This window comes from Solenopsis invicta, chromosome 6 (genome assembly GCF_016802725.1).
Source record: "Solenopsis invicta isolate M01_SB chromosome 6, UNIL_Sinv_3.0, whole genome shotgun sequence".
Taxonomy (NCBI): Eukaryota; Metazoa; Arthropoda; class Insecta; order Hymenoptera; family Formicidae; genus Solenopsis; species Solenopsis invicta.
Genome location: NC_052669.1, coordinates 9,454,179 through 9,479,446, shown reverse-complemented (window position 1 = coordinate 9,479,446; position 25,268 = coordinate 9,454,179). Strand labels below are relative to the sequence as shown.

Genomic DNA, 25,268 nt, shown 5'->3' with positions numbered 1-25,268 from the left:
TGAATATTATTATATTTATAATCAAATGTATTATCAAAATATTATTACAGAGCGAACGCACTAAAACGCGGAATTTCATATAAATTATATGTAATATTATAATTTATATACGAATCTTTCATGACTATTTTTAGTACTACTGTATTTAATATTAACGTAATTAACGCGTCACTACAACATTAACGGTATTAATTATTGTGTCGTTTATTTCGGCATTGACTCAATCAATAGTAATAATATTCCGCGTTTGATAACGTACACGGCACGAAGCGACGGACATTCTCTTCACCAGTATTTCGACGAGCTGATTTCGCGAGAAACGGTTAGGACACACTGGGAATTTTTCTGCGCGAAAGATATCCGCGTAAATACTAGCTGGAAATTCAAGAGTTAATGAACAACGCAGTGCGCGTGTAACACAGCTCTTTGCTCCGGTTCTCCGCTCGCCCGCCCGCCCGCTGCCTGCAGCAGCACCGCGGTCCGGAAAGGTCGGTGACAACCTGTTGATAGGAATTTTCGTAGCCGCGTTGACGCGCCGGGTCAAAATCAACCCGGCAACGTGATAAATTATAAGCGCCGCTTGCCACGACACTCGGATAATTGCGGTGACGCGCGCGCATACGCGCGAGATAATTTCAAAACGTTTCGGAATGCTCTCCGCAGGCTCGCGCACTGCCGCGCGCCGCCGCCGAGGCGAAGCGGAAATAATCTCGCGAAAGGCCCTCGGCGCGGTCTGCAGATCTTCGGATTCATCGAAGAGACAGATAGAAGTCGCGGTTACGTAACTGTCGATACCGTTGAAGTACGGAGAAGCTGCGAACACACGTGCTTTTATCTTACGAGCACGATGACGCAAATCAATTTCAACGTGTGGCAGAATATATAAATTTATAAATCATTATTTGAAATTCAAAAGTCTTTAAAAGATCGAACGGTATTGAAACGTCTCATTCTACGCGAAGGAACACACCTGTGTGTGCGTGTGTGTTACACGTGCATTTTGAAACAGATTTCAGAATGCTATATAATATTAACATGTGATTATTTAATACATTAACTTTGTTTGCATAATCGGAAGAAATTACATTAACGATTCACGTGACTTCGACCGGTTCGCAAATGCTGAAGTTCTCTCAGACTTGAAAATTGAGAAGACTTTTTTTTCTACTTTACATCTAGTTAGTCCACTTCGATACTCGTCGGTGTGTCCTCGAAACAAGCTTATTAAAGGACAAGGATAAAAATTGCAGAGAAACATCTGCAATGAGTAAGAGATTGTCAATTGCTCAATTAAAATGTACTTTTATCGGACGCTGACACCGACCTTGACTGCCGACTCTGCCTTCCTTCCTCTCGCGTCTCACGCGATCATTAAGGTCGAAATATTTAAATTGAATTTACGAGATCTGGCCCCGAGGCTACTTCGTAGACTACTTCGCGGAGGTTGAAGAACCAGACGAGGAAACGGAACGGCAAATATACATAGACTAGATGCGAAGGATCGTCATCCATCACGGAGCACAACTCTATGGAACTCGCACGAACTGCGTGGCGAATGACGAAATCTTCTGTGCGCGTACGATCATCGTCTCGGAGTCTGAGATACGCGAGATAAATACATGTCGATTGATCGCCGTTGTGACGCGACTGCGGTACGAACGTGTGATAATTAATCGTCGCTTCATCGCGAGAGAACGCGTGAAACTCGACGATCTATACGTGCGTCGCGGCGCGCCTCGAAGATGATTCCGTCGGATCTTGGAGGATCTTAAGAGGAGCGCTTAAGAATGCTCGATTCCGAATCGAGAATTTAACACGGCGCGAAGTCTTTACTTTTAAAATCCCGCTGATGATCCCGCTGGAGTGTACGATTTATACACCCGGCTGCGTCACGGCAAATGTACCTCGTCTCGGCTTCTTAAGTATTGCCTAAGTAAATCGACGTCGATTAATCAGAAATGACAGGAGGACTAGCCGGTTGCCCGACGGGCATAGTTCCTCGCCGGTTTCGTAATTAGAGGCGCTAATTTCGCATACCTGCGCGCAGTCTGGTCGACGTAATTTCTGGATTTATCGCTATTATTTTTCTTGAAGGCGCATCTCTCGCGTGAGTGAGGGAGAGAGAGAGAGAGAGAGAGAGAGAGAGAGAGAGAGAGAAGGACGGGAGGCGCGAGATTCCGGCTGTCCGATTTAATTCAGCAGGACTACTTCGAGCCGTCGTCGCGCCAGAGCGCTCGTTTCGTCGCCGTCGCGTCGCGCTCGCGTTACAGATTAATTCCCATTTAATCGTATAATCCGGAATTTCTTTCGGAATTTCCTTCAAATTCTGCACGAATAAGTCGCGCTCGCATCTCCGCGGTCGACTAAACTGCCTTCTGTCAATTATAAGCGTCAATTTTTATTTAGCGCCGCCGTGATTTGCATCGAGAAATTCTTTAATTGAATTAAATCCATTGAACGGCGAGAGATCTCTTCCAAGTTCTCGCAGAGAAGATCCATACGCAAATATTTCGTCTGCCAATCACGGCGGGCTTTCCTCGATTCTTTCAAACGTTTCGCAATTAAATCAACGAATAGAAGAGATAAAATTTAATTTGAAGACCGCGAAGCTTATAATCGCCACTTTTGGATTCGTTAGTATTTTTATTAGGATTTATGGCACTCTATGTGCATCTCGTTTATTTTATATAAATTTCACAGTTCGTGGAGCGAACAATTTTCTCCGAATTTTAAAGTCAATTAGAGGCATTGATTTGTTGATCCATTGATGCAAACTGACGTAATTTGTATTCCACAATGCGCGATGACTTATCTCGCGACAGAAAACCTTGACTGAGCTAATCGCTCATTCTATCACATGTAATGATGTATGGCCAAGATCCCGCACGCCAAGTCAAAATTTACTTATAAGTTTGTCGGTCTTATTGTCTTGTTCTCAAGTTTACGCGAATGCTGAATATTCGAAAGTTGCCGTTATCGCTTTAATAAAATTTTCGATCTGAAGAAACGACTCTATTTACGTTTATTCATTATTTCTTATTTTAATTAACAATTAAAATTCATTATCGTTTGTAAATGGAATCACGAAATCTTGGTAACGTCCTTGCAAAGAAGAAATACTAGATAACACTGAGCGACGTAGTTTTGTTATTTGAATAAAATTTATCATTTCCTATGTATTTTTGCGGCCTGAACACGAATCAACATATATATAGGTTTTGTAAATGCATAAATTTTACGTTAAAAAAAAAGTTCAAAATTTTAGAAAATGTCGACTCTACTAAAGTGAAGTTAAAAGTATCAAAAATAACCACTTTACCTCTTTTATCTCAAAAATCTGACGTGATAGAGCAATTTACTTATCAGGTTCGTATTCAGCGCGCAAAAAAATACATAGGAAATAATAAATTTTATTCGAACAACCGAAAAGAAGTCGAAAAACGGCGCTTTGTGTAATTTAATTGGCTCGTTAATTTTAGAGAGCCGGCACTCTCTAAAATTTTGAATTTTTTTTCTAACGTAAAATTCATTATGCATTTACAAAATTTATATATGTGTTGCGCAACGTTTTCGAGTTCGTTGCTGGCCACTGCAGTCCTCTAAAAGATTAGATTAAACTGTATGTAATTACGATTTAATGATTTATGTACGTCGATAGTATAAATAGTGTTTTCTTTTTCTCTCGCCTTCTTTAAATGTTCTCGAAGCCCTTAGATTCGTCATTCGCTTGCCGTGCTAAAGAAACGAAAGAAAAAAAAAGAAAGAAAAGGATGACGCGCGTTACAGACTATCGCGTTACGTGGACTATGCGCGAACTTGACACCGACAAGGACGTGTTTCGAAAGGAGGAAATAAAAAAATAGCAGCTCCAACCCGTTAAAGGACGCGCCAAGTCAGCCGTTGAAGCCTCGAGCGAGACCGTCGATCGATTACCGAATAAATCACGATCCACGACAACCGTAAAGCGATCGTTAACCGACTTGCTGTTAGCGTGCTTGGATTATCGCTCTTCCTGCTTCTGTTAAATAGTGCGCAAAGAAGAAAAATCATAAAAATCAAAACTCGGCGCGCGCAAGTATGTCTATGTGCCTTTACATCCATCTGCACATTATATGATGATAGGATTTGAAACTGCTTATCAGCATTCTTTGAATTCGAGTAATCTATTAATTAAACATCTTTCGATGAATTTCAGACTCGAATTTTTATCATTATTTGGGTAACTTATGATCAGATTTAATCCGATGATGATGTCATGGGTGAAACCCATTGGTGGAGGTTACAAAACATCTAATAAGTTAACCAGATAATGAAAAATCGCGCGAGCTCGAATCTACACTGCACACGTATCGGAATCGGCGTTTATACAATTTAATTGTAGAGTTGCGTAAATCGTTCGAAGTGAGTATTGTTTAGGCGAACCGTGAGATCCAGAAGTTTTCCAAGTGGAAATAACGAGCCCTTGTTGAGCACGGTAACGAGAGAGTCCGCCCGAGCTTGGGCCCTTGCCACGCAAAGGACCCGGATCCTCGCCCTAGATCCTCGGGCGTGGCGAATACGACGGTTTCAGAAAGGAACCCGCCGTTTTACGTAATAACCTGGGTCGAACGGAGGCGACGCCAGGAAACTGGCTTCTTCGCTCCGCCACGTCGCTCCTCGCGTGTTCAGGATCGTTTCTTCGACTCCGACACGTCATTCCGGTGCGATACCTTCGTCCGCCGCAGCGTCGGAAGACAATTCGCTGCCCTTTCCACGAAGCCAAAATACCTGCACGATCGTTACCTCGGAGGCATCTCGTGTTCAGCGTTATTATTCGATAATGATGTGCGCGCGTCATTACGGATGAATGAGACGTTTTAGCAGGCATTAGTGACCGATCGTGGATGGGACGGAATTTTCGAAAGAAAGTAGGAACTCTGGAGATTGGAAATAGTGGATGGTTGCACCGCGATTATCCCCGGATGTGCGGGTGGGAGAGCGGCAGGGACTCGAGTACATCGAGCACTACGTTACGTCTGATTAATTAATCGCGCTTGTAATAAAGCCGGGGAAATATCGGAAAATATTATCTCTAAGATTACAAGCGCAATATTGGAATTAAAGCGGATGTTCGATTACGAAATCGTGCAACGTTAAAAATTGTACGTGAAAGTATGGTAATTGTGCGACAATCGCGTCGTTTCAATCTTGCGATTGGTACACATATATCGAAATAAATATTCATTTGAATTGTATTGCGAGATGTAGCGATAATACGAACATGCGATATACGTACGTTTCGCGCCACCGAGAAGGATATCGGAAAGGAAAGGTGCTAATAATCGTCGTTGATCGTCGGGGCTTGTCTTGTTTCGTCGTGTTGTACGCTGTCGCGGAGAGAGGTATGAAAAAGAAGAAGAAAAAAAAACAAGTCAGATGAGATTGGAGGAACTAGAAACTAACATGCGAGGGACCGCTGAACGAAATGGGGACGAAAGGGGGATAAAGGAGAAGACAAAGCGAGACGGGAAGACGAAGGAAAGAAGGAGAGAGCGAGGATACTAGAGTACGAGAAGAAGGGGGGGGGGGAGAGCTCTCTATGCGGTACCCGAAGCTAGTCGGTCGGATATGCCCCGAGGCCAGGCCGTGATAGACAAGGTCAGCTTCTCCCCGCCTCGTGTATATACGCTCGGGCTACCGTGGCAGTGCTCCTCTTTTTTACGTTTATTTATTTATTTATAAATAAATATAGTGGCGCGCGCGGTGTGTGTCCGGTTAACGCGCCATGGAAACGAGAGGAAAGCAAACGTCGCGTGGCAATAGAGATCGTTAACTGAACCGATCCTTTCTCCTTCTCCCTCATATCGTTTTGCCATACATTGTTGCAGAATATGCGAACGTCTGCCATACATTGTTGCAGAATATCCGAACGCGCGGTGTCACGTGCGCGCAGGAAGTTATTAATTTGCATTTTAAATAAGGCATCGGGTCTTCTTCAATAGCGATCGGCGCGAGTTTCCGAGATCGATTCTCTCATTCATCCTCGCGTATATATTTGATCGTTTCTTCCGACACCAATGTTTTCTTCTCTTCTTTTGCAGATATTCGGTAGCAAGGCGGATCTGCAGCTCCACACGCAGATTCACATGCGCGAGGCGAAGCCGTACAAGTGCACGCAGTGCTCCAAAGCGTTCGCCAACTCTTCATATCTATCGCAGCATACGAGGATCCACCTGGGCATTAAGCCTTACCGTTGCGAGATTTGTCAACGGAAGTTCACCCAGCTGAGCCATCTACAGCAGCACATCCGCACGCACACCGGCGATAAGCCGTACAAGTGTCGGCATCCTGGCTGCACGAAGGCGTTCAGCCAATTGAGCAACCTACAGAGCCATTCCCGATGCCACCAGACCGACAAGCCGTACAAGTGTAACTCCTGTTACAAGTGCTTCTCCGACGAGCCGAGTCTGCTCGAGCACATACCGAAGCACAAGGAGTCGAAGCACCTGAAGACGCACATCTGCCAGTACTGTGGTAAGAGTTACACTCAGGAGACCTATCTGGCAAAGCATATGCAGAAGCATGCGGAGAGAACGGACAAGAGACCGCCGATCATCGGTACGGGCCTCAGGCCGTCGATACACGCGATGACCGCCCATCATCAGGATCACTATTGGTCCAAGGTCAGCCCGGACACGGTGATCGGCGACCTGCACGAGAGGCTGCCGCACCATCACACGGAGTACCATCAGAATCAGAACCCGGAGATGCTGCTGCCGGGACATGGGCATCGTCCCGGCGAGTCTATAGAGAACGACTCGAGGCAACAGACGCCTCAACCAGGAGCGAATCATCATCCCAACAGCAGCTCGGCCTTCACGCCGATATCCTCGATCTCGATCAACTCGATCTCCTCGATGCAGCACCCACTAAATCCGCTGAATCATCTACACTACGCTGGCACCCATCATCCGTCTCGGCCGTACCTCTACGAGGCGTTCAACACAACGCAAAAGTCGTCGCCTACGTCTTCGTCGTCCGGTGTGACGCCTGGCACTACCAGCAATCAGAACGCCACGTCCTTCCCGAATCAGCTGATCAGCCTTCATCAGATTAGGAACTATGCCCACCAACCGAATCTCGGCAATCTGGGCAATCTGGGGAATCTGGGGAATCTGAGTAATCTCAGTAATCTCAGTGCCACGATGGAGAGCCACGCGTTGCTAGGCGGTCTCAAGGAGAAGCAGTAATTCTGCCTGGTCTTTGGAGATTAACCTCGGAAAGCATTCGCGCGCTCTCCGCCAACCTCCTTCTATCCTTTTTCTTCTGCTTTCCGCGTGACATCACGGTACGTCATGACGCTGGCTCTTCATCGCAGCTCAATCGTTTTCTTCTCCGTGATCTCTTTACCCGTCTAATTTATTCACCACATTGGTGTACGTAAATCCCTCGCGATCGAAGCCCCTCCTTTGTGTCCTTCCTCTTGTACGCATAAACAGGTATGTATGTAAGAAGGACAGGGTCTTGTCGTGATCTTTTAGTAGATTAATGCGTGTGGAAACTATCGCGGAAACGGATAAGAAATGCGAGATGAGATCGATGTATGCTCGAAGATCGAGATTACTTTACATCTCATAAAAGATTATCACGCTCTCCCTTTATATCACTTTAATTTCTCCTTTTCTGCCTCCTTTTCTTTCTTTTATCTATGATCCTTTTAATTCCGTATATAATATATACGACTCAATTAGATGCGCATGCATGTCTTACGTTATCATACATGTATGTATATATATTGGTCAAACTCAAGAATCCATTATATGCGGGAAGAAAAAACAGATTCATTTGAATTAAAACCATTCCATTGGTTTGATCGCCCATTAAGATTCGAATTGATAATTGGTAAACCGAAGTTGAAAACTGTGGAATTGACGATTCCAACGTCTTTTTTTTTTTTAGTTGTCTAATAAAGATGCGTCCGAATATCTCGACTATTATTTAAGTTGAAGACACACTTAGAATGTTTGATTTTTACTATTTGCGATTTTTAATAACGAAAGTGTTGAAACGCACACATGTATTATTTCGCAGTACAGCCGTGTAACGCGTTGAAAATCTTGGTTTACATTCCTTGATAATAAGACTGACGTGACGTAGTTTCCTCGAAGTCTACGTCTTTACATACTGGTCTAATTATTGATGATCGATATGATTACTGATCAACGATCATCAAGAACCATTTTGTTGTTTTCTCGCAACTAAAAATCTAATCTTGTGTCAGTCGAGGATACAATCGATTTACTCGACTATTTCAGATTTTTCTCCACGCTTTTCAGCGTGCTAATCCTCGCCAATAATCATGCGTGCCAATTACGTGCTAGAAAGTTCCATCAATACGCATTCGTCGCGATATAATCCATACGATCTGACGCTGGCCGTTTAAAGCTGACATTTGAATGATAAAGTGGAGCACGATCATGGATTAACTTGTATTCGAATGGTGGACGATATACTTTCATAATGCTAGAAAGTATACGACGATGAACTGCGAGCCGGTTTCCTCTTCAGTTCATCAGAAAAGATTTTAGTTGCAAACAGAGATCAGAATCATTTTCCGTTTATAAATGACCGATGATTTATACTTTTACAAACAACTATATAGAGTAGAAAGTTTTTAAATAAATTTGCACTAAGTTATAAGTTCTCTGACCATTGTAACGACCATTTTCAACAGGATTCCTATCTAGTATTTCTTATTATTTTCTAACCTTATCAAATCGTTTTAGATGATCGAAATTATTTCAATTAGAATTTGCGATTATTAAAAGTTAGAATTACAATTGGAATTGTACGGAATTATTACGTTATTTCTACACATTACGAATACAAAAAAACATTCAAAGTTTTATCATTAATTGATATTCTTAGTTTCGAGATTAATTACGCAATTATTTTATTATTTTATTCCTTTACTTTTTTTAGTTTCTTTTATTCTTTTTGTTTCATTTATTCTTTCCCTTCATTACCGTTTACATTCCCAATTTTCCCTATTTTCCATAATACGATTACATGAAAAATGTAATTTTGCGTAGCTTGATTATAAAATTAAATCTCTCGTAACGCATTGTGACCGCTAAGTTTTAATTAATTTAGAATTTTGTCGCGATTTAACAAGACAAATCGTTGTTATGAAAACAAGTATATTGGAAAGAAATACATATACACGGAATATGCGGACTGATAAGATAAGGGATTATGCACACGTATGATAGGACAAGGTACATGCGAATATTATATCTTGACGTACGCGGAAGAAAATGGATAGGCAGATACACGAAAAATGAGCGAAAAGTATATTTTTCGCATTATCGAAAAGACATTCGCAAGATTATGCGAAGCGCCAGTAGTAACGAAGGGAAAATCGTTATAAAAAAACAAAACGCGAAGACTGGCATATAAATAAAGAGATACACGAAAATCTCGTTTAGAAATATATATACGAACACAAAAAAAAATTATATATATACGTATATATATTTTATAAAAATATATATATGTGTATACATATGAAAGCATCACGCACATACTGTAAAAGAGCCGCACGGAGACCTCTTTGTAAATAGGTGCTATATAAATAAACAAATAAGTATATTCATGTATTAATTAATAAATTAATATATGCATATACGTATATACAAATGCATAAATAAAGATATAATTATTATCATCACCAGCGTCATCTTTATCAGCATCATTATTGTCATTTCGGTCATTATTATATTATTTTTATTTGCATTATTACTATTATTATTATTATTAATATTATTATTATTATTATTATTATAAATTGATTAATATTTTGAACGATATTTAGTAGGTGTGTAAGGTAAAGAAAAAATCAGACTCTAATAATGAAGATATTCTAAGTACCTTTCCTAATATCTAAGTAATCTTATGTATAATCTGTTGCGTGCGTATGCGTGTGCGCGTGAGGAAGAAAAAGAGGAGAAGGACGGAGGAAAAGATAGAAAGAAAGGGAGAAAGATGAACATGTATATGCGACCATTGTAGATAATTTGTTGTTACGGCGCTAGACGCGCTCTTCTTCGGGGTTCCCGCGTGACCAATCGTTCAATCGAGTTTACGTTGTTCGCAAAGAATACAGAAAGTTTGATCGTTCAATTTTACATTTTTAATCCTACACAAATTTCACTTTTATTTCCACCACCGTCGGCGTATAATTTACGGCGAAGGGGTGTCAGCGGTGCCAATTTATTTCCGGTTTTTTATTCGCGTCGAGAGAATTGCGATTTTAGTCGGCGAGAGAGAACCCCGTAGAGGTCACGTCCGCGCCTTACCTATGCTCAAGTTGTTTAAAACTATTACGTTGTTATTAAGAAGATGATAGGACAATGAATGAGAGTAGGGGCGAGGGGTAATAAAGCGTATAGAAGAACGTTCGAAGTAGATCCACTTCTTGCTGCGTGTAGCAGTCTCCTTTGCAATACGGCATGCGACCCGCTCTGAATGTCCCAAACTAAATTAACGCGAAAAAGAGAAAACATAGTTAAACGTAATAATCACGCGTACGCGCGCGATTACGAACGATTACGTACAACCTCGAGTATACATACACTTTGACAAGTTGACAATGAGATAACAGAAAAGTACCATATAATCGATTGAAATGCAGAAAAAGGATAGACAGACACCCATCATCTTGATTACAATTGGATACGTAGGAAACGAAATAAGATAGTTTTGCAGACTTTCGAGGACAAGGGACAGATGCGAGATAGGAAACTCCGACCCCGCGCTTTAAATGTGATTTCTTCTGCCTATCCTTAGTTTCATTGATTATATTATTATTATTATTATTAATATTTTATTATTAATATTATTATTATTATTATTTCGTTTAATAAACTGTCACGTGTTAAAATAAAGGCAAAGGAGAGTTTCTCGACATGTGTGATGCTGAATTATTTTGTTTCTCTATTTTCTGTTGAAAGGATCAAGTTTATTTCGGCCTTTTCCTTTTCTTTTATCATACAGTGATCCCTCCTTTCGTCCATTGTTTTTAAGATGTATCTTTAAGTGCTTTGCATCAGTGATCGTTAATTTTCAAAAGACGATTTCATTTCGCGTTTTTCGATTTGTAGATTGAAAATTTACAAAGAACATCGAGCGATGCGGAATAAGATAATCTACGTCTCGTCCACGTGCATTAATGTTTTCATAGAGATATTAAATGTTGGAAGATGGAACGCACGATTAGGGCGACGAAGGTGTCTTTCGCGTCTCTGAATTTAATCTGCATTAATCCGTAAGTACACAGACACACACACATAATCTCTTTTCGTAAGAGTGCTCGATTGCTACAAATTATTTTAATTTTTTTTATTTGAAGAATACGATGATTGATACATTTTAATTTAAACAGCGCAAAAATTGTTAATACCTCTCTTCTGAAAACTGTTGTTAAAATATATTACTTATAAAAAATGGAATATTGTGTCTCTCCTCTCACGTACTTATTCCCGCACACTCACGCGTACTTACGGATTATGAGGCACAAGTTACACGAAGGAATGAAACGATACGAGTGTTCAGAAAATGAATTTTATTCTTAATCGCGCTCTCAGCGCGTTTTCTTTTCGTGGAATGGACGTGAACTTTCTCCTTATTATTAGAATCTATTTGTTTCTGAATCTAATTACTAATCTATTTGTTTTCTCCGTTAATGCGGTAGATTAGCGTAGTAAAATGGAATATAGATTTGTTTTTTTTTTTTTTTTTTTTAATTTAACGAAAACATGGGAACGGCACGCCCGTTGCAATACATTCTTTCCGTCTGTAACTTGTCGCTTCTTTGCTGGTAAAAGAATTAAAGGAAATCGTTTTCCCCCCTCGCTAATCGTGCCGCGACTCTCCCTTTTGTCGTGCGCTATTTCGTTTCCGTTGTACGCCGCTCGAATCATTTCATCCTTCGCTGATTCTCTGTCGCAATCCTCTGTCTCTCGTTTCTTACATTCGATTACGATAAATTTCGCGAGACACTCGAGCGCACTCGGTTTCAGCGCGCCGCGCGAGCACTTCGCGGACAGATGCCGTCCAATTATTCTTTCGTCGTGTATACATACAAAGGCAAGGGGGATTCGTGCGTTACGACACACTAAAGTCAAAGAGAATTTTTCATCTATCCTACGATACGGAAAGGAGTGTTTCGAAGAACGGGGGATGAAAGAATTAACAAAGAAGAAGAAAAAAAAATATGTTCTGAAAAGCGAAGACACTCGCGGGACGAACCGATTGACGAAGTTGTTCTTTGCTACTCGCGCGCGATCAGTTCCTTCGAATGACAACGATCTTTTGGACGAAAAAGGGATGATAGTAGAGAGTACATTCTTTTAGCAATACTTGAGAAGCAAGGGAGGGAGGGGACACACGAAGTCTTTCGACACGGGAAACGATAGGGTTAACGGATGATGTCGACGAGCGGATGTCGATCGTTTAACGCAAATAAATTTCGCATTCCAAGCAATAATTTACAGTCCGCGTCAGTCGTGCCGCGTCTAGATGTAAAATGGAGAAATATCGACATTCTCTCTTCGGGACAAATTGCGTAGCGAGGACACACATTTGCATTATTAGAATGATTTAATAAGAGCATATATAAGATAGAGACTGTATACTACGATCTCGTAGCAAGATCGAGAACTGTACGTATTGTATATTCTTTTAATTAAATGTCCGTGCGCGGACATTTATAGCAACGAGATCCATCGGATTATACCATCTTTGAGAAAAAGGCTTCGCAACCTCACTCTTTATATATCGTTCTCTTTCGGTAATAGTTATTATTACTATACACTTCAAGTATACAAGTTGTAAATGAATGTTTCTACAACCAGCATACCTTGCGTAACCAGTAGTCGTTGAGAGAGAAAAAAACGAGGAAATAAACAAATAAATATATATACATATGCATATGTGTACGTAAACATATGTATATGTATATGCGTGCGCGCATACGGATGCATGTGTACTACATCTCTGTGTGTTACAACGCACTCTTAGGAGAAAGAATGCGTGTGACGAGGAAGGCAACTGATAAGAAGAACGCATGTGCGTGTACGTAAGAGCGTATGTTGCGTGAGAGAAAGAGAGAGAGAGATAGGGAGTGAAAAAGAGAGTGAGAGGACACGTATAAGCGATATAAGGAAAAACAATATATTAATTATTGCGTGGTACGAACAGAACTGTGATATTTTATTGTATAATTCTGCGGAAAAGATGAGAGAGAAATATGAAGAGAAATCTCTAAGGAGAATATACTATTACGTGAGAAAGAGAGAGAGAGAAAGAAAGAGAGAAAGCAAGAGTGCCAGAGAGAGAAAGCGAGAGAGTGAGAGAGAGAGAGAGAAAGAGAGGTGAACATTACTGTATTTTACAAAAAAAGTGCATCCTTAAATGCAATTAAATGCAATTATGCGGGAACTGTACATACACCTGGTGTCTCCTTAAAAATTAAAATAAGGTTTGACTTGACTTTTTGGTTGCGTAAATAGTGCGTAAGGCGTACGAAAGAAAAGCATTTTATTGTTCGATAAGAGACAAATGAGAGAAAGCTCTGTCCAGTCGTTCTCGCGACTTTATGTGAGGTAATGCTCGGTGTTCTCGGGCCGCGCGACCGCGGCTCCCATCGTCTGATCGTTTCCTGTTTGTAAAGATATATGTATAAAAAATATATATATACATACATACGTGTATAAATTAAATGTTTCGTAAAAAAAAACGTATGCACGGAGCCGGGCGAGCACATCGCAGCGGCGACGACGACAACGACGACGACGACGACGACGATATATCGAATGATCGCGGCAAAAGAAAGTGGAAGAGTAATAATTAGCATAAGCGCATTTTATGTAGAACCGCCGAGCGATGAACCAACTAATCGTCATCATCTCCCGCGCCCTGCCACATCTCTCGATATCTCCCTTCAATCGTTTCGTATTGAACTTTCCTTCCCTCCCTCTCGCTCATTCGTGCTTAATTATGATTTGCAGTAAGTTATGCGAAAATAATGACGCCTTTAGCGAGACGCGAAGATACGAGCGTGGCGATTTGAAATCGCGAGCGATTAGAGGGATGCAAAAGGCGGACGGAAGTGACTTTGCGAATTAAGGCTTGCACAATGTGCGAAGGAAGGGGGTGAGCAGAACAATGCACGTCGCAGTTGCGCCAAGTTTCTTACTTTGCGAAAGCGAGAGAAATCTTTTATTGGCGATGCGATAGCTCCTTTGTTAATGCTTCGCGTGGATTCGGCTCGTAATCTCGTCGCAAATTTAGACGCAAACACAGCCGACCGATTGTTTTCCGTTTATCCAATCAGGATGGATATATATTTGTAACAACTGTGCGTATGTGTGTATGCGTGTGCGTACGTACATATAATGTACACGAGAGTGTATGAGAGAGAGAGAGAGAGAGAGAGAGAGAGACGGTCGGCCACGTTTGCGACGCTAAATGTGCCTTTAGAATACGAGCTTTTATCCCACTGGTGGACGCACAAGTGTAATGGAACACTGATGAAAATATTTTCGATAAACCCGCAATTCCAGATCGCAAAAGGGGGATGCGACTATCGGTTTTCACTGTATCTTCCGTCGCTACGAAGCGAACTCCGGTTTTTCTAGTTGCATCTTTTTCTGTACTTAAAATGAAACAAGGATGGACAACGTCCCTGTTTTTTGGAGAGAGAAAAAGAAGAAGGAAGAACAGAGAGGGCAATAATAAATAGTACAGAGAAAGAATAGAAAGACTAACTAAAAAAAAAAATAGATTGATTCGTAGCGACATTTTCAAAGATTGCCGGAAGATTTTGCAACACCCTGTACATGACGTAATGGGGGGGAAAAAAAATAGTCAGAGATAATTTTCCGTATTCCGCGTCGTAGCCACACGTTTCTATCGTATTAATGGACACTACAGTGGACATACTGCCCGCGATTCATCGTTTAACTCTTCGAGAGCGGTGAATTGAAATTCTTCCGAAAATTAAACCATCACACGAGGTCAAAACGATCGATTCAAACGCGTAGATCGTCGCTCAGGTATAAGCGACATGCGTAATGTTCAAAAATTTGCCACTTCGACGGAGTCAAGAGAGCGATCGAAATTTTAATAGCAAAGGAACGAAAACTGGATGGCCCCACGTTTTCTTTTCCTTTCTCCCTTCACTTCTTCGCCCTGAAAAGTCTCACGTAGGTTCCGCGTTTATAAAGTTCCTTTTAACGTGAGCACGTATGTATGAACGTGTGATGTAGCGTGATGGAGCTCGTTGCTTTGTGTTTGCAACGTGGAACTCGTACGTCGTTCGCGTTTACGTCTCACATGGGTTCGATCTTTTTTTTCGCGGTCGAATCTCGAAATTAAATCGCAAATGGCGAGGGTTTAAAAAAGTAAGTTTTATAAAGATAGGCATATCGCAGTTTCTTCTTTCGAAAAAATAAAGAAATGTTCTCTGATCTAAGAAGTTTTTAAAAGCACGCAATGAACTTAAAACATTAATATTCAAATAATTAATAAATACAAGCGTCTCTACAAGGAAAGAACGGTTTTGCTTAAGTATCTAAAAATTTAGTTAGATACAGATCTGACAATAATTTTGTTGAGCCATCAAAATAATTATGTAAGACGTTCAAACATAATGAGCAAGACTGTAAAATGTTTTGACATTCTAACAATTAATTTGACTGTTTTATACAATTATAATATTTTAATGGCTCGACAAAATTTATCTTTAGATCTGTATCCGGCTGAGTTTTTAAACACTTTAGCAAAACCGTTCCTTCCATACTTACTTACGACTATCTCGATTTACAAATTTTCGAACGTAAGTCTGGCATACCATTGATTAAAAATTAAATAATAAATTATAACGAAGCTAATTAAGTTACTCGTTGATCAGTGATCCAAATAAAATATTATTTTAAATATTATTCTCTATTGATATTAAATATCATATTCAGGGTATTTTTAAGGAAAAATAAATAATATTGTTTTTTAATCATTTATTGAAATCTATGTTTAAGCTCAATATTAATTTTATGAAAGCAAATATTATATGAAGAATTATATTAAAAAGATTTGTGTATTAGCATTTCCTAAACAGAGCTCTATAATCTTTTTTAGTAATGAAATAATTATTTCGCATAAATGATTTCGTACTATTAAGTAAGTGCTATTCGACTTACGATCAATTTGATTTACATCCCAAATCTCGGAACGTAAGTTTGTCGTAAGTAAAGGGATACCCGTATATTTTATATACACCTTGAAAGTAAAATAGCGCGCATTTTAACATTTATTGCTAGCACAGCGATTGGTAGTCAGATATTTCGTTCTCGTAATGCAACAAATTTGGTGCAACGTGATGCTAAGCTCTTCCCAGAATATCTTAGATTTAAATACATTATAATCTCTCGCATCTATTTTCAAGCTACGAGCTAGAACAGCTTTCCAATTCCGAGGAGTAATTAAATTAATCTTGCGAACGATTGACGGCAGATATTCAGCGATTGCGATTGCGCTTACGGACGTGGGGAAAGGATCCGAAGGATGCGTATCACGGTGTACAATTTTTGCGCTATTCGAATAATGAACTTGAAAATTGGACGAACTCTCGCAAAGTCCGCGAAATTAGAAACCTGTCCGCTTTGAGCTTTCCTGAAAAACGTTTCGCGATTCTGCGCGCGAGAAAGAGGGAGAGAGAGAGAGAGAGAGAATGAAAGGGAGAGATAAATTCTCGTCTCGCACATTTAGCGCCACAAACACACAGTCGTCTATCCCTAAGGCTGCGTTTGGAGAGCGCACTATTGATACTATTCCGTCATTCTATCTTTATCGGTCGTTAGACGTAGAATAAGGATGGAATGATACAACAGCACTCTACGCGAACGCAGCCTAAGCTTCGAGGCGACGTGTCACGATCGATCTGTAAATAGAGGCTCCGAATTGCGACGTCGCAATTAAGTGATAAAATTTACTGTTAGGTATATAAGTGCGGCTAAAGTACGAATCGAGGAGCACACGACCAACGAGGAAAGGATTGTCGAAACGCTTAGCTCCGTTTTGTAAATCGTCGTTGCCGATCTGATCTTTGCGTCGACGATGTGTTACGCGTGCGAGAGATCTACCTGTTACTTTATAATATTAAAGAGCGAGAGAAAGAGAGAGAAAAAGAGAAAGAAAATGTGTGTGAGAGAGAGAGAGAGAGGCAGCCCCCTCGTCCCTCGCAGAATTTGTCCGGAATGATATGTCTAGATATAATTCGTCGTCGGAAACGACGATCCGATTTTCAAGAATTTTACGACCAGTCTTCTCGCGAGTCTACGTCCCGCGCACAGCTCTGTAAAGCAACAAATACACACACACACACACACACACACACACATACACACCCACACGGACACGCCCGCCCCACAAACATCGAAACACACTAATTGTTCGTCCTTTTTAACAAATATAACAGAACTTACGTCTTACTCTCGACGCGAGAGCGTACGAGGCGGGATGCCATTGCAGCGGAAGCCGCGTTGCATCGACGAGTCGAGATGAGATGAGATGAGATGAAACGACTAAGCGCGACTCTCGTTATTCCGAGAATCGTTCTGTAGCCTGGCATTGCACTGGCATACCGCTTTGTCGCGGTCTCTTTTGTAACCCTTTCGCCCAACCGACCTGATCGAACGTCGATTCGCGGCCTCGACGTAAACGAGTATTAACGCGACGATTGATCTCGTAATCCGCGACTATCTATGGAGATATCGAGGTGCGCGAATAATTCGAGATCTCGTGAACTGAGAGAGGTGTCGTCTTATAGGAGGAGGAGAATTTGCGAAGAATTTGTCTTTTAAATGAAAAAAATTTCAGACTGCAACTCGGATTCCTCTTATCGAGGAAGATAACGCTGAAATTGATTCGGCAGTTGTATTAAATACATGATGTAACGAATTCGCGTATTTCTTCAGTCGTCGAAGATTACTTTAGACGATCTACGATTCGCGTTAGTTTTTTTTATTGAAAGATACACACGTACGTCAAAATACGTGATTTAAAAGATTATAAAATAAAATAATTTCATGTATTTTATGTATTTAATTTAATTTAGGTAATGTTGAATGAGTTAATTTTTAAGTATTCATTTTTAAAACATATTAAATTTATTAACTTTTTCCCTAAGTTAAAAATTTATTTATGCAAAAGAAATAAATTATAAAAAAGTATTCTCACATGAAAAAATATTGTTTTGTTATGTCATGTAAACTTAATTTATGAATAAAATATTAAATTGATTTAATAATATATATTAGAATTATTTAGAGTAATCTATTTAAAAAAATTACGACTTTGTAATTTAATATGAATAATACTTTTCATAATAATAATTATTTATCATTAAAAGTATATAATTATAAAATATATAAAATTATCAGGAGTTAATATATATTTTTTTAATTAAAATTTAACGGCTTATAAATAATAAATATAATAAAAATTAATTCAATAATTAATTAATCTAACATAAGTTAAAGATGCATGTTGATAATATTTTGAGATATGACACACATCCTTAATTTAACTTTATGTACATAAACTAATTTTGGCTACTTTCTTTTTAGTCGAACACGGTCGACACAAGCATCACTCTAACCATTTTTGATATTCAACGAGTAACAAAGATAGAACGACACTTGTGTCAACTGTGTTCACTAAAAGGGAGGCGGCCATTAACTTTACATGATTTTAAAAAAATAGCACTCAATTCCTGATGTATATTCTATATGTTTTATAATTGCATATATATATATATATATATATATATATATATATATATATATATATATATATTGATGTATAAAATAGAATCATCCTGACACAAATTATGAAGCAGGCCTTGAATACGTTTTTGAGGCGCCAAATCGTTCATTGCGGAAGCAGATTCTAATACGAGTTGAAACGAGAAAGCAACGATACCTGAGCGAGCTGGTCTCTTTTCCAAGGACGTGATTCTCCATTTCCGCACAATAAACGTTCTGCTAAACATTTTTAATTACCATTTACATAAATTAGACACGATAAAGCCTAAATGCTGCGCACTCGAATACCTCTCCAGCGAGAGGATCGCGAACTTCTTTGTCGCGCCGTTGAAGGCGCGTCCATCCGACCGCGTTGGTGTCGACACCTGACAGGGGCGTTCCGAAACTAGCAGGTCAGCTTCGCGCAGCCGATGCGGAAGATTCACGCGCACGCGCGCACTTGGACGTGCCGTCGCCAACAGCTGATAGGGAGCAGCCTGTATACTGAGACAGCGGGTGGATCGATCAGACGCATCGCTGTCAAAAGTCCGTACACAAACCGCTGGGCCTACAATTTCCTCCGAGTACATGTACAAATAAGCGCCCGTATTATGGCGTTCCTGGAGGTCAGTCACTTTCGTTATTTCCTCCCGCGGCTCGTCCTGATCCGTCTCGTTCCTCGCAACCTACGTCAGAACTTATAACCTAGGATGTCAATGTTAACCTTGTTGTCGTTTTAGTGGAGGCGCTTTAATTTCTTCGACTTGAAAAAGGAAGTTGACGCGGGGAGAATTGCCAAAGCGTTCGGGGTGAGTTGGTTCTTCTTTCGCAACGTTTATGATAACAGTAAATTTGCTCTTTTTTTTATATCCTAAAATTGAATTTTTTGCATAGCTTATCTTTCTTTTTTTTTCTTTAATATGAGAAGAAAAAGAGGAAAGATAAACCGTGTGAGAAGTTTAATCTTGGACTGTGAAGAAGTCTAATATTAATTGACTGTCACAACTGTGGACTAAAAAGAAACGTCTGGTTATCGTTACATTTCTTATGCAGGATGCGCAAGTTGTGGCAGCTACCAGTGGAAATGGCAATCTGGTATTCGGGGACAACACAGGCAACGTACATTTAATAAACAGGTCGTACGAGATTACGACTTTTCGAGCTTACGATATTACGCTTGCGTTGGCGCAACAAGTTCAACACTCCACTTTTCTATTCACTATCGGTGTAAGAGTGCAGTGTTTTGATCTTTCACTGCAATACGTTTCTTTAATCAAATCGGGAACGTGTGATAGATTTGATTTAATTGTTTGAATGTATTGTATTGACAGGAGGATGAGCCTGGTTGTAATCCTACTATAAAAGTTTGGAATTTGGCCAAGCCTGACAAACAAGGTAATCCAACATGCATTCGAATAAGCAGAGCCATACCTAGCTACAGAGCGGTCCCAGCGACAGCTTTATGTGTACATACTAGTCTTACATTGATGGCTATTGGATTTGGGGATGGCTCTATTATGTTGTATAGGTAAATAGCCTTATACTCTTTTTTTGTCTCTGCTATATTATTAGAAGAGAGATGGTACTATTTTCTTATGCAGTATACTTTATTATGTATTGTATATTAGAAAATAATATATAGTTAATTATGACAATCTGCAATTAAATTCTTTTCAGAGGCGACCTGACTCGGGAAAGAAAGAATAAAATAAAAGTCTTGAAGGATGTCAATCTGTCCATTACCGGCCTCGCGATACGAGCGACCGGTAAACAGACCTATCTGTTTGTTGCTACGCAAAACTGCGTGTTCCTGTATAATGTTACTGTTAAAGATAAGGAATTTAAATCTACTTTGGATACTATGGGCTGTGCACGAAAATGCAGCGTGCTTGCCGAATCTATGCAGGACAGTCACTTCATGATTGGACGTAATGACGTACGTTGTATGATGCGCTCTTTGTGCCATATCTTAAATTACATTTTACATCCATTTTTAAAAAAGCAAAATTTTTGTAGGCTATTTATTGTTACACGCCAGATGGTAGAGGTCCGTGCTATGCGGTAGAGGGTCAAAAGATAATGTTAGAATGGTTCAGAACGTATCTAGTGATAGTAGCGAAAGAAGCGGCGAATGTTCCAAGAACGACAACAACTATATCCGCTAAACCCAAGTAATGAATACAGGCGCGTTTTTTCTTTTGCGATTTTTTTGTATTTATATTGTAACACAATATAACATGTTAAATTTCCATAGCACGATAGAACCGATACCTCCCGGTGTCGACAAGCATATTATCACTGTGCTTGACATTCAAAACAAGTTTATCGTGTTCTCCGCGCCGATGGTGTCTGTCCAAGCAGTCTTGTCTGAGTGGGGTGGATTTTTTATACTTAGTGGAGATAATAAACTATATCATTTAGATGAGAAAGATTTACAATCTAAATTAGCGTTGCTTTTTAAAAAAAATTTATATGATGTTTCTATAAGGTATATCGGATATATTGATTTAATCGTAATTAAATAAGAGCATCAAGACTGTTTTTAATAATATAATTTCGTATTTGCCACAGAATAGCTAAAAATCAACAATATGATGCGGAAGGTCTTATAGACATTTTCCGTCAATACGGAGATCATTTATATTCCAAAGGAGATCATAATGGTGCTATAGAGCAATATATAAAGACTATAGGCAAACTGGAACCATCTTATGTGATAAGAAAATTTTTGGATTCTCAACATATTGATAATTTGACAACATATTTGCAAGCGTTGCATAAAAATGGACAGGCAACGGAGGATCACACTACCTTGTTATTAAATTGTTATACTAAGCTTAACCATACTGATAAGTTAAAAGAGTTTATTATGGTAAGTTGAATATGCAAAACTAAGTATTTCTTAATATAATGTATGCAATATGTATACTCGTTATGATATAGATATCATATATTACTATATAATTTAGACAAAAGATCGTGAAGTTGATTTTGACGTGGAAATAGCGATAAAAGTTTGCCGTCAGGCATCGCCGGAGGATGCCTTGTTACTTGCACAGAAACATAGTAAACACGAATGGTATCTTCGTATTCAAATCGAAGACAAACAGGAATATAAAAAGGCTTTAGAGTACATGGCAACATTAGAATTTGAAGAGGTATATTATATTTGTGTGTGTGTATAAATTTCTATAAAAAGATTATAAAAATGATATCCATGTAAAAAATATTTTAGGCGGAAGCTAATATGAAGAAATATGGAAATATTTTAATAGAAAATGTGCCAAATGAATCTACACAATTTTTGAAAGCCTTGTGTACGAATTATAAACCTTCCAACAAACCTCTTGTAGATCAGGTATGTATATGTCTCAATCTTGAATTTTTTTATTCTTTTTAACCTAGTTATTCGAGGAAAATTGAAAACAAAAATTTATGAATTTTTTATCTTTGCAGGAAGCTTTAAATGGCTACACAGAACAGCATATCGATAAAGCTAGCCCAGAAGATTTTATTCATTTATTTTTAAATAATTCTGAACGGCTTGTAGAATTCTTGGAGCATTTAGTTAAATCAGATACAAGGTTAGTATTTTATTAATTATAGATATTTTTTAGCGTAAAATTAATATTCATTTTTTTTATATTGTGTAGATGGAGTACGCTTATTTACAATACATTAGTGGAACATTATTTACACGTTTGGTCGGCATTAGATAACGATGTAGCTAAACTACAATATGAACAGAAGATTGTACGACTTCTGCAGAATTCCGAGGCTCGTTATGACAAGGATCAGATATTAATACTTTGTCATCAACATAATTTTAGAAAAGGATTACTCTTTCTTTATGAAGAGAGCAAATTGTAAATCATATGATTATATAACATAAAAATTCACTTAAATACAAATGCATTTTATGCAAATATATAATGTATTTTATTATTTTAGATATCAAGAAATATTGAGATTTCACCTATGTGAAGGAGATTGTGAACAAGTCCTTGCCACTTGTAAAAGATTTGGTCATCAGGACCCTAATTTGTGGGTACAAGCTTTATGGAGCGTAGCTAAAAACAAGGATGCGCCAACTAAACTTCTCGCGGATATATTAGCTTATATCGGTGAATACACATCTATGGAATATCAGTTATATGTTCAGTCAAATGCATTGAAAAGTATTATTTAATTAAATGTAAAAATATCGTTGTAGCTCAAGAAAGACTGTTATCTCCTTTGATGGTCATTGATGCAATTTCCACATCGTTGACTTGCACATTGGGAGACGTTAGAAGTTACTTGTGCAGTGTATTACGAACGGAAAACGAGCAAACTCAAGCTGATACGGAATTAACAGAGAAATACAGAGCTGATACTCTTAAACTGCGGGAACAAATAGAAGCAATCAAGAACAATACGATAATCTTTCAAGGATCGCGATGTAGCGCGTGTCATCATCAGTTGGAGTTGCCGTCTGTGCATTTCATGTGTCAACATTCGTATCATCAACAGTAAGTTTTTTTTAAATATTATTTTTACATGCATTCGTTATTACAATTTATTTTATTTTTATGTTTTTCTTGATAGTTGTTTTCAAAGCTTTTCGGAAAATGAAAACGAATGCCCGGCCTGTTTGCCAAACAACAAGAAATTATTGGATATTATAAGAGCTCAAGAGCAGTCAAGGGACCTACACGAAACTTTTCACAGTCTTCTCGATCGAGCGGAAGATCCCTTTTCATTAGTAGCTGATTATTTTGGTAGAGGTGTTTTTAAGAAACTAACAGTAATTACTGATACAGACAAATCGTTACCCACGCCGACCAAGTTGGAAGAACCCAAGTTAAATTATGGGCCAGGTGCAGAAGCGAGACTCAGATTGAACGAAGGAAAGAGTTCTATTTCAGGTAGGTTTTAATGTCACGCTTTGTCGTATGATGTATAAGTTTATTTTATCGCCCACCTAAATTATAATTCACTTCATTTGTTCCTTTTACTTGCAACCTTCAAATGATTAATCAATAACGTTTTTTCGCATTTTTTTAATAGGAAAAACAGAGCCTCGACGACCCGCATACGATGTTCCTACGCTAATAACGGAAGAGCGTTATCGGAACTTTGTCAAGCCAGACGTATATTCTTCATCATTGGAGGCGAATATATCTGGAACGGGAAGCGGTTTATCAACGCCACGTGGTAACTCGACTAAAGCCTCGCCGGTGCCAATCAGAGAGGCCCGTATTTTAAACAGTACCACACCAAAGTCATCGCCAATCGAAAAGCCCTTTGTTTCTTCGAAAATTCCTGTTGTGCCATCAAATCCCTTTGAGACTGACGATTATGACGAATCGAAAAATCCCTTCGCCAATGATGACGACGATGACGCAAATAATCCTTTTAAAGATGACGATGACAACGATAATGATAGGGCTTGCAATGATGACGATGATTACAACAAAAATCTAAATCCATTCGGTAGGTAAGCCGCGAATATATTTCCCCCATGACAGGTTTGAGATGAGATACATATAAGTATATGTATATGGATAAATACTTTACGATACGTAAAAAGAAAATGTGCATTATGCTTCAATAAGCATTACGTAATGAATTTGCGAATCTATAATATTATGTATAAACTTGTGTAAACTTGTATAGGATCTATTTCAATTTTATATGCTGTAAAAACTTAATTTAGAGCGAAAATATACTTTCCTCACTTCCACAATTTGAAGACTTTACGCACATTCTAAGTCTTGGATAATATCTGTTTATAAAAAAGAGCATAGCATTATTTAAAATACTATGCCTTATGTGGATGAGACATAGTATTTGAATTTTGTCTATCTTTAACTAGCCTGAAATTTGAGGATTGAGGTAGAAGATTGAACAATTGTATAAAAAAACAAACAATTGATCAATGAAAAAACAATATATATTAATATGCCTTTGTAAAGAGACTGTGATTTGAGAAGGAATCGAGTAAAATTTTGGAATATAAGATCAATTGCAGATTGTGATTGATTTAAAATTAATTATTTCACCGCTCTGCATTTTCATGTTTGGCTGTTTTTGTGACTATGTGATTATAATCATTAAAAAGAAAGTTAGTCAAATTGAAGTAAAAAACGACCACTATATAATAATTATGCTTTTGTGTGCTGCATCTGTTTGCTTGAATAGAACAGAACTTGTAAATGTATCGAAAGAGGTACGAATCGTAAGATTATAATATATTAGAAATAAGAAAATAAAAAAGCATGAGTTTACATATGTACTTTACTTATTAATTGTTTGATTTTGTACCATCTAATCAATTTATTTGTCAGGCAAGATTTTTAATTTAAATAAAATATGCAGCTGCCTCTTGTAATATCAAATATTTAAACTGTTAAATTTTTATATTTAGAAATATCGGTCAATGTG

General features: G+C 38.7%; 2 protein-coding genes across 4 annotated transcripts in view; both read left to right on the top strand.

Moving 5' to 3' along the window:
- LOC105196874 (zinc finger protein rotund) overlaps nt 1-17,528 on the top strand; it is a 160,103-nt gene extending 142,575 nt beyond the window's left edge. For all 3 annotated transcript variants that reach the window (XM_039451057.1, XM_026135040.2, XM_026135039.2), the window contains exon 6: nt 6,081-17,528. In XM_039451057.1, the coding sequence (XP_039306991.1) occupies nt 6,081-7,229 (1,149 nt within the window). In that variant the 3' untranslated portion in view covers nt 7,230-17,528. The remainder of the gene's footprint in view (nt 1-6,080) is intronic.
- Nucleotides 17,529-19,337: 1,809 nt separating this feature from the next.
- LOC105196860 (vacuolar protein sorting-associated protein 11 homolog) lies at nt 19,338-25,119 on the top strand. The gene is made up of 16 exons (XM_011162999.3): nt 19,338-19,468; nt 19,583-19,651; nt 19,896-20,069; nt 20,174-20,370; nt 20,520-20,778; nt 20,859-21,013; nt 21,097-21,330; nt 21,414-21,714; nt 21,812-22,000; nt 22,078-22,200; nt 22,299-22,426; nt 22,496-22,708; nt 22,794-22,966; nt 23,056-23,353; nt 23,430-23,749; nt 23,892-25,119. The coding sequence occupies exons 1-16, from the start codon at nt 19,454-19,456 to the stop codon at nt 24,323-24,325; spliced, it is 3,282 nt and encodes a 1,093-aa protein (XP_011161301.1). The 5' UTR covers nt 19,338-19,453; the 3' UTR covers nt 24,326-25,119.
- The last annotated feature ends 149 nt before the right edge of the window (nt 25,120-25,268 follow it).

Coding starts and splice junctions, on each gene's coding strand:
- LOC105196860 (XM_011162999.3), top strand. Junction 19,652..19,895: donor GAATTGCCAAAGCGTTCGGG/GTGAGTTGGTTC, acceptor TTTCTTATGCAG/GATGCGCAAGTTGTGGCAGC. Junction 23,354..23,429: donor CAACATTCGTATCATCAACA/GTAAGTTTTTTT, acceptor TTTTCTTGATAG/TTGTTTTCAAAGCTTTTCGG.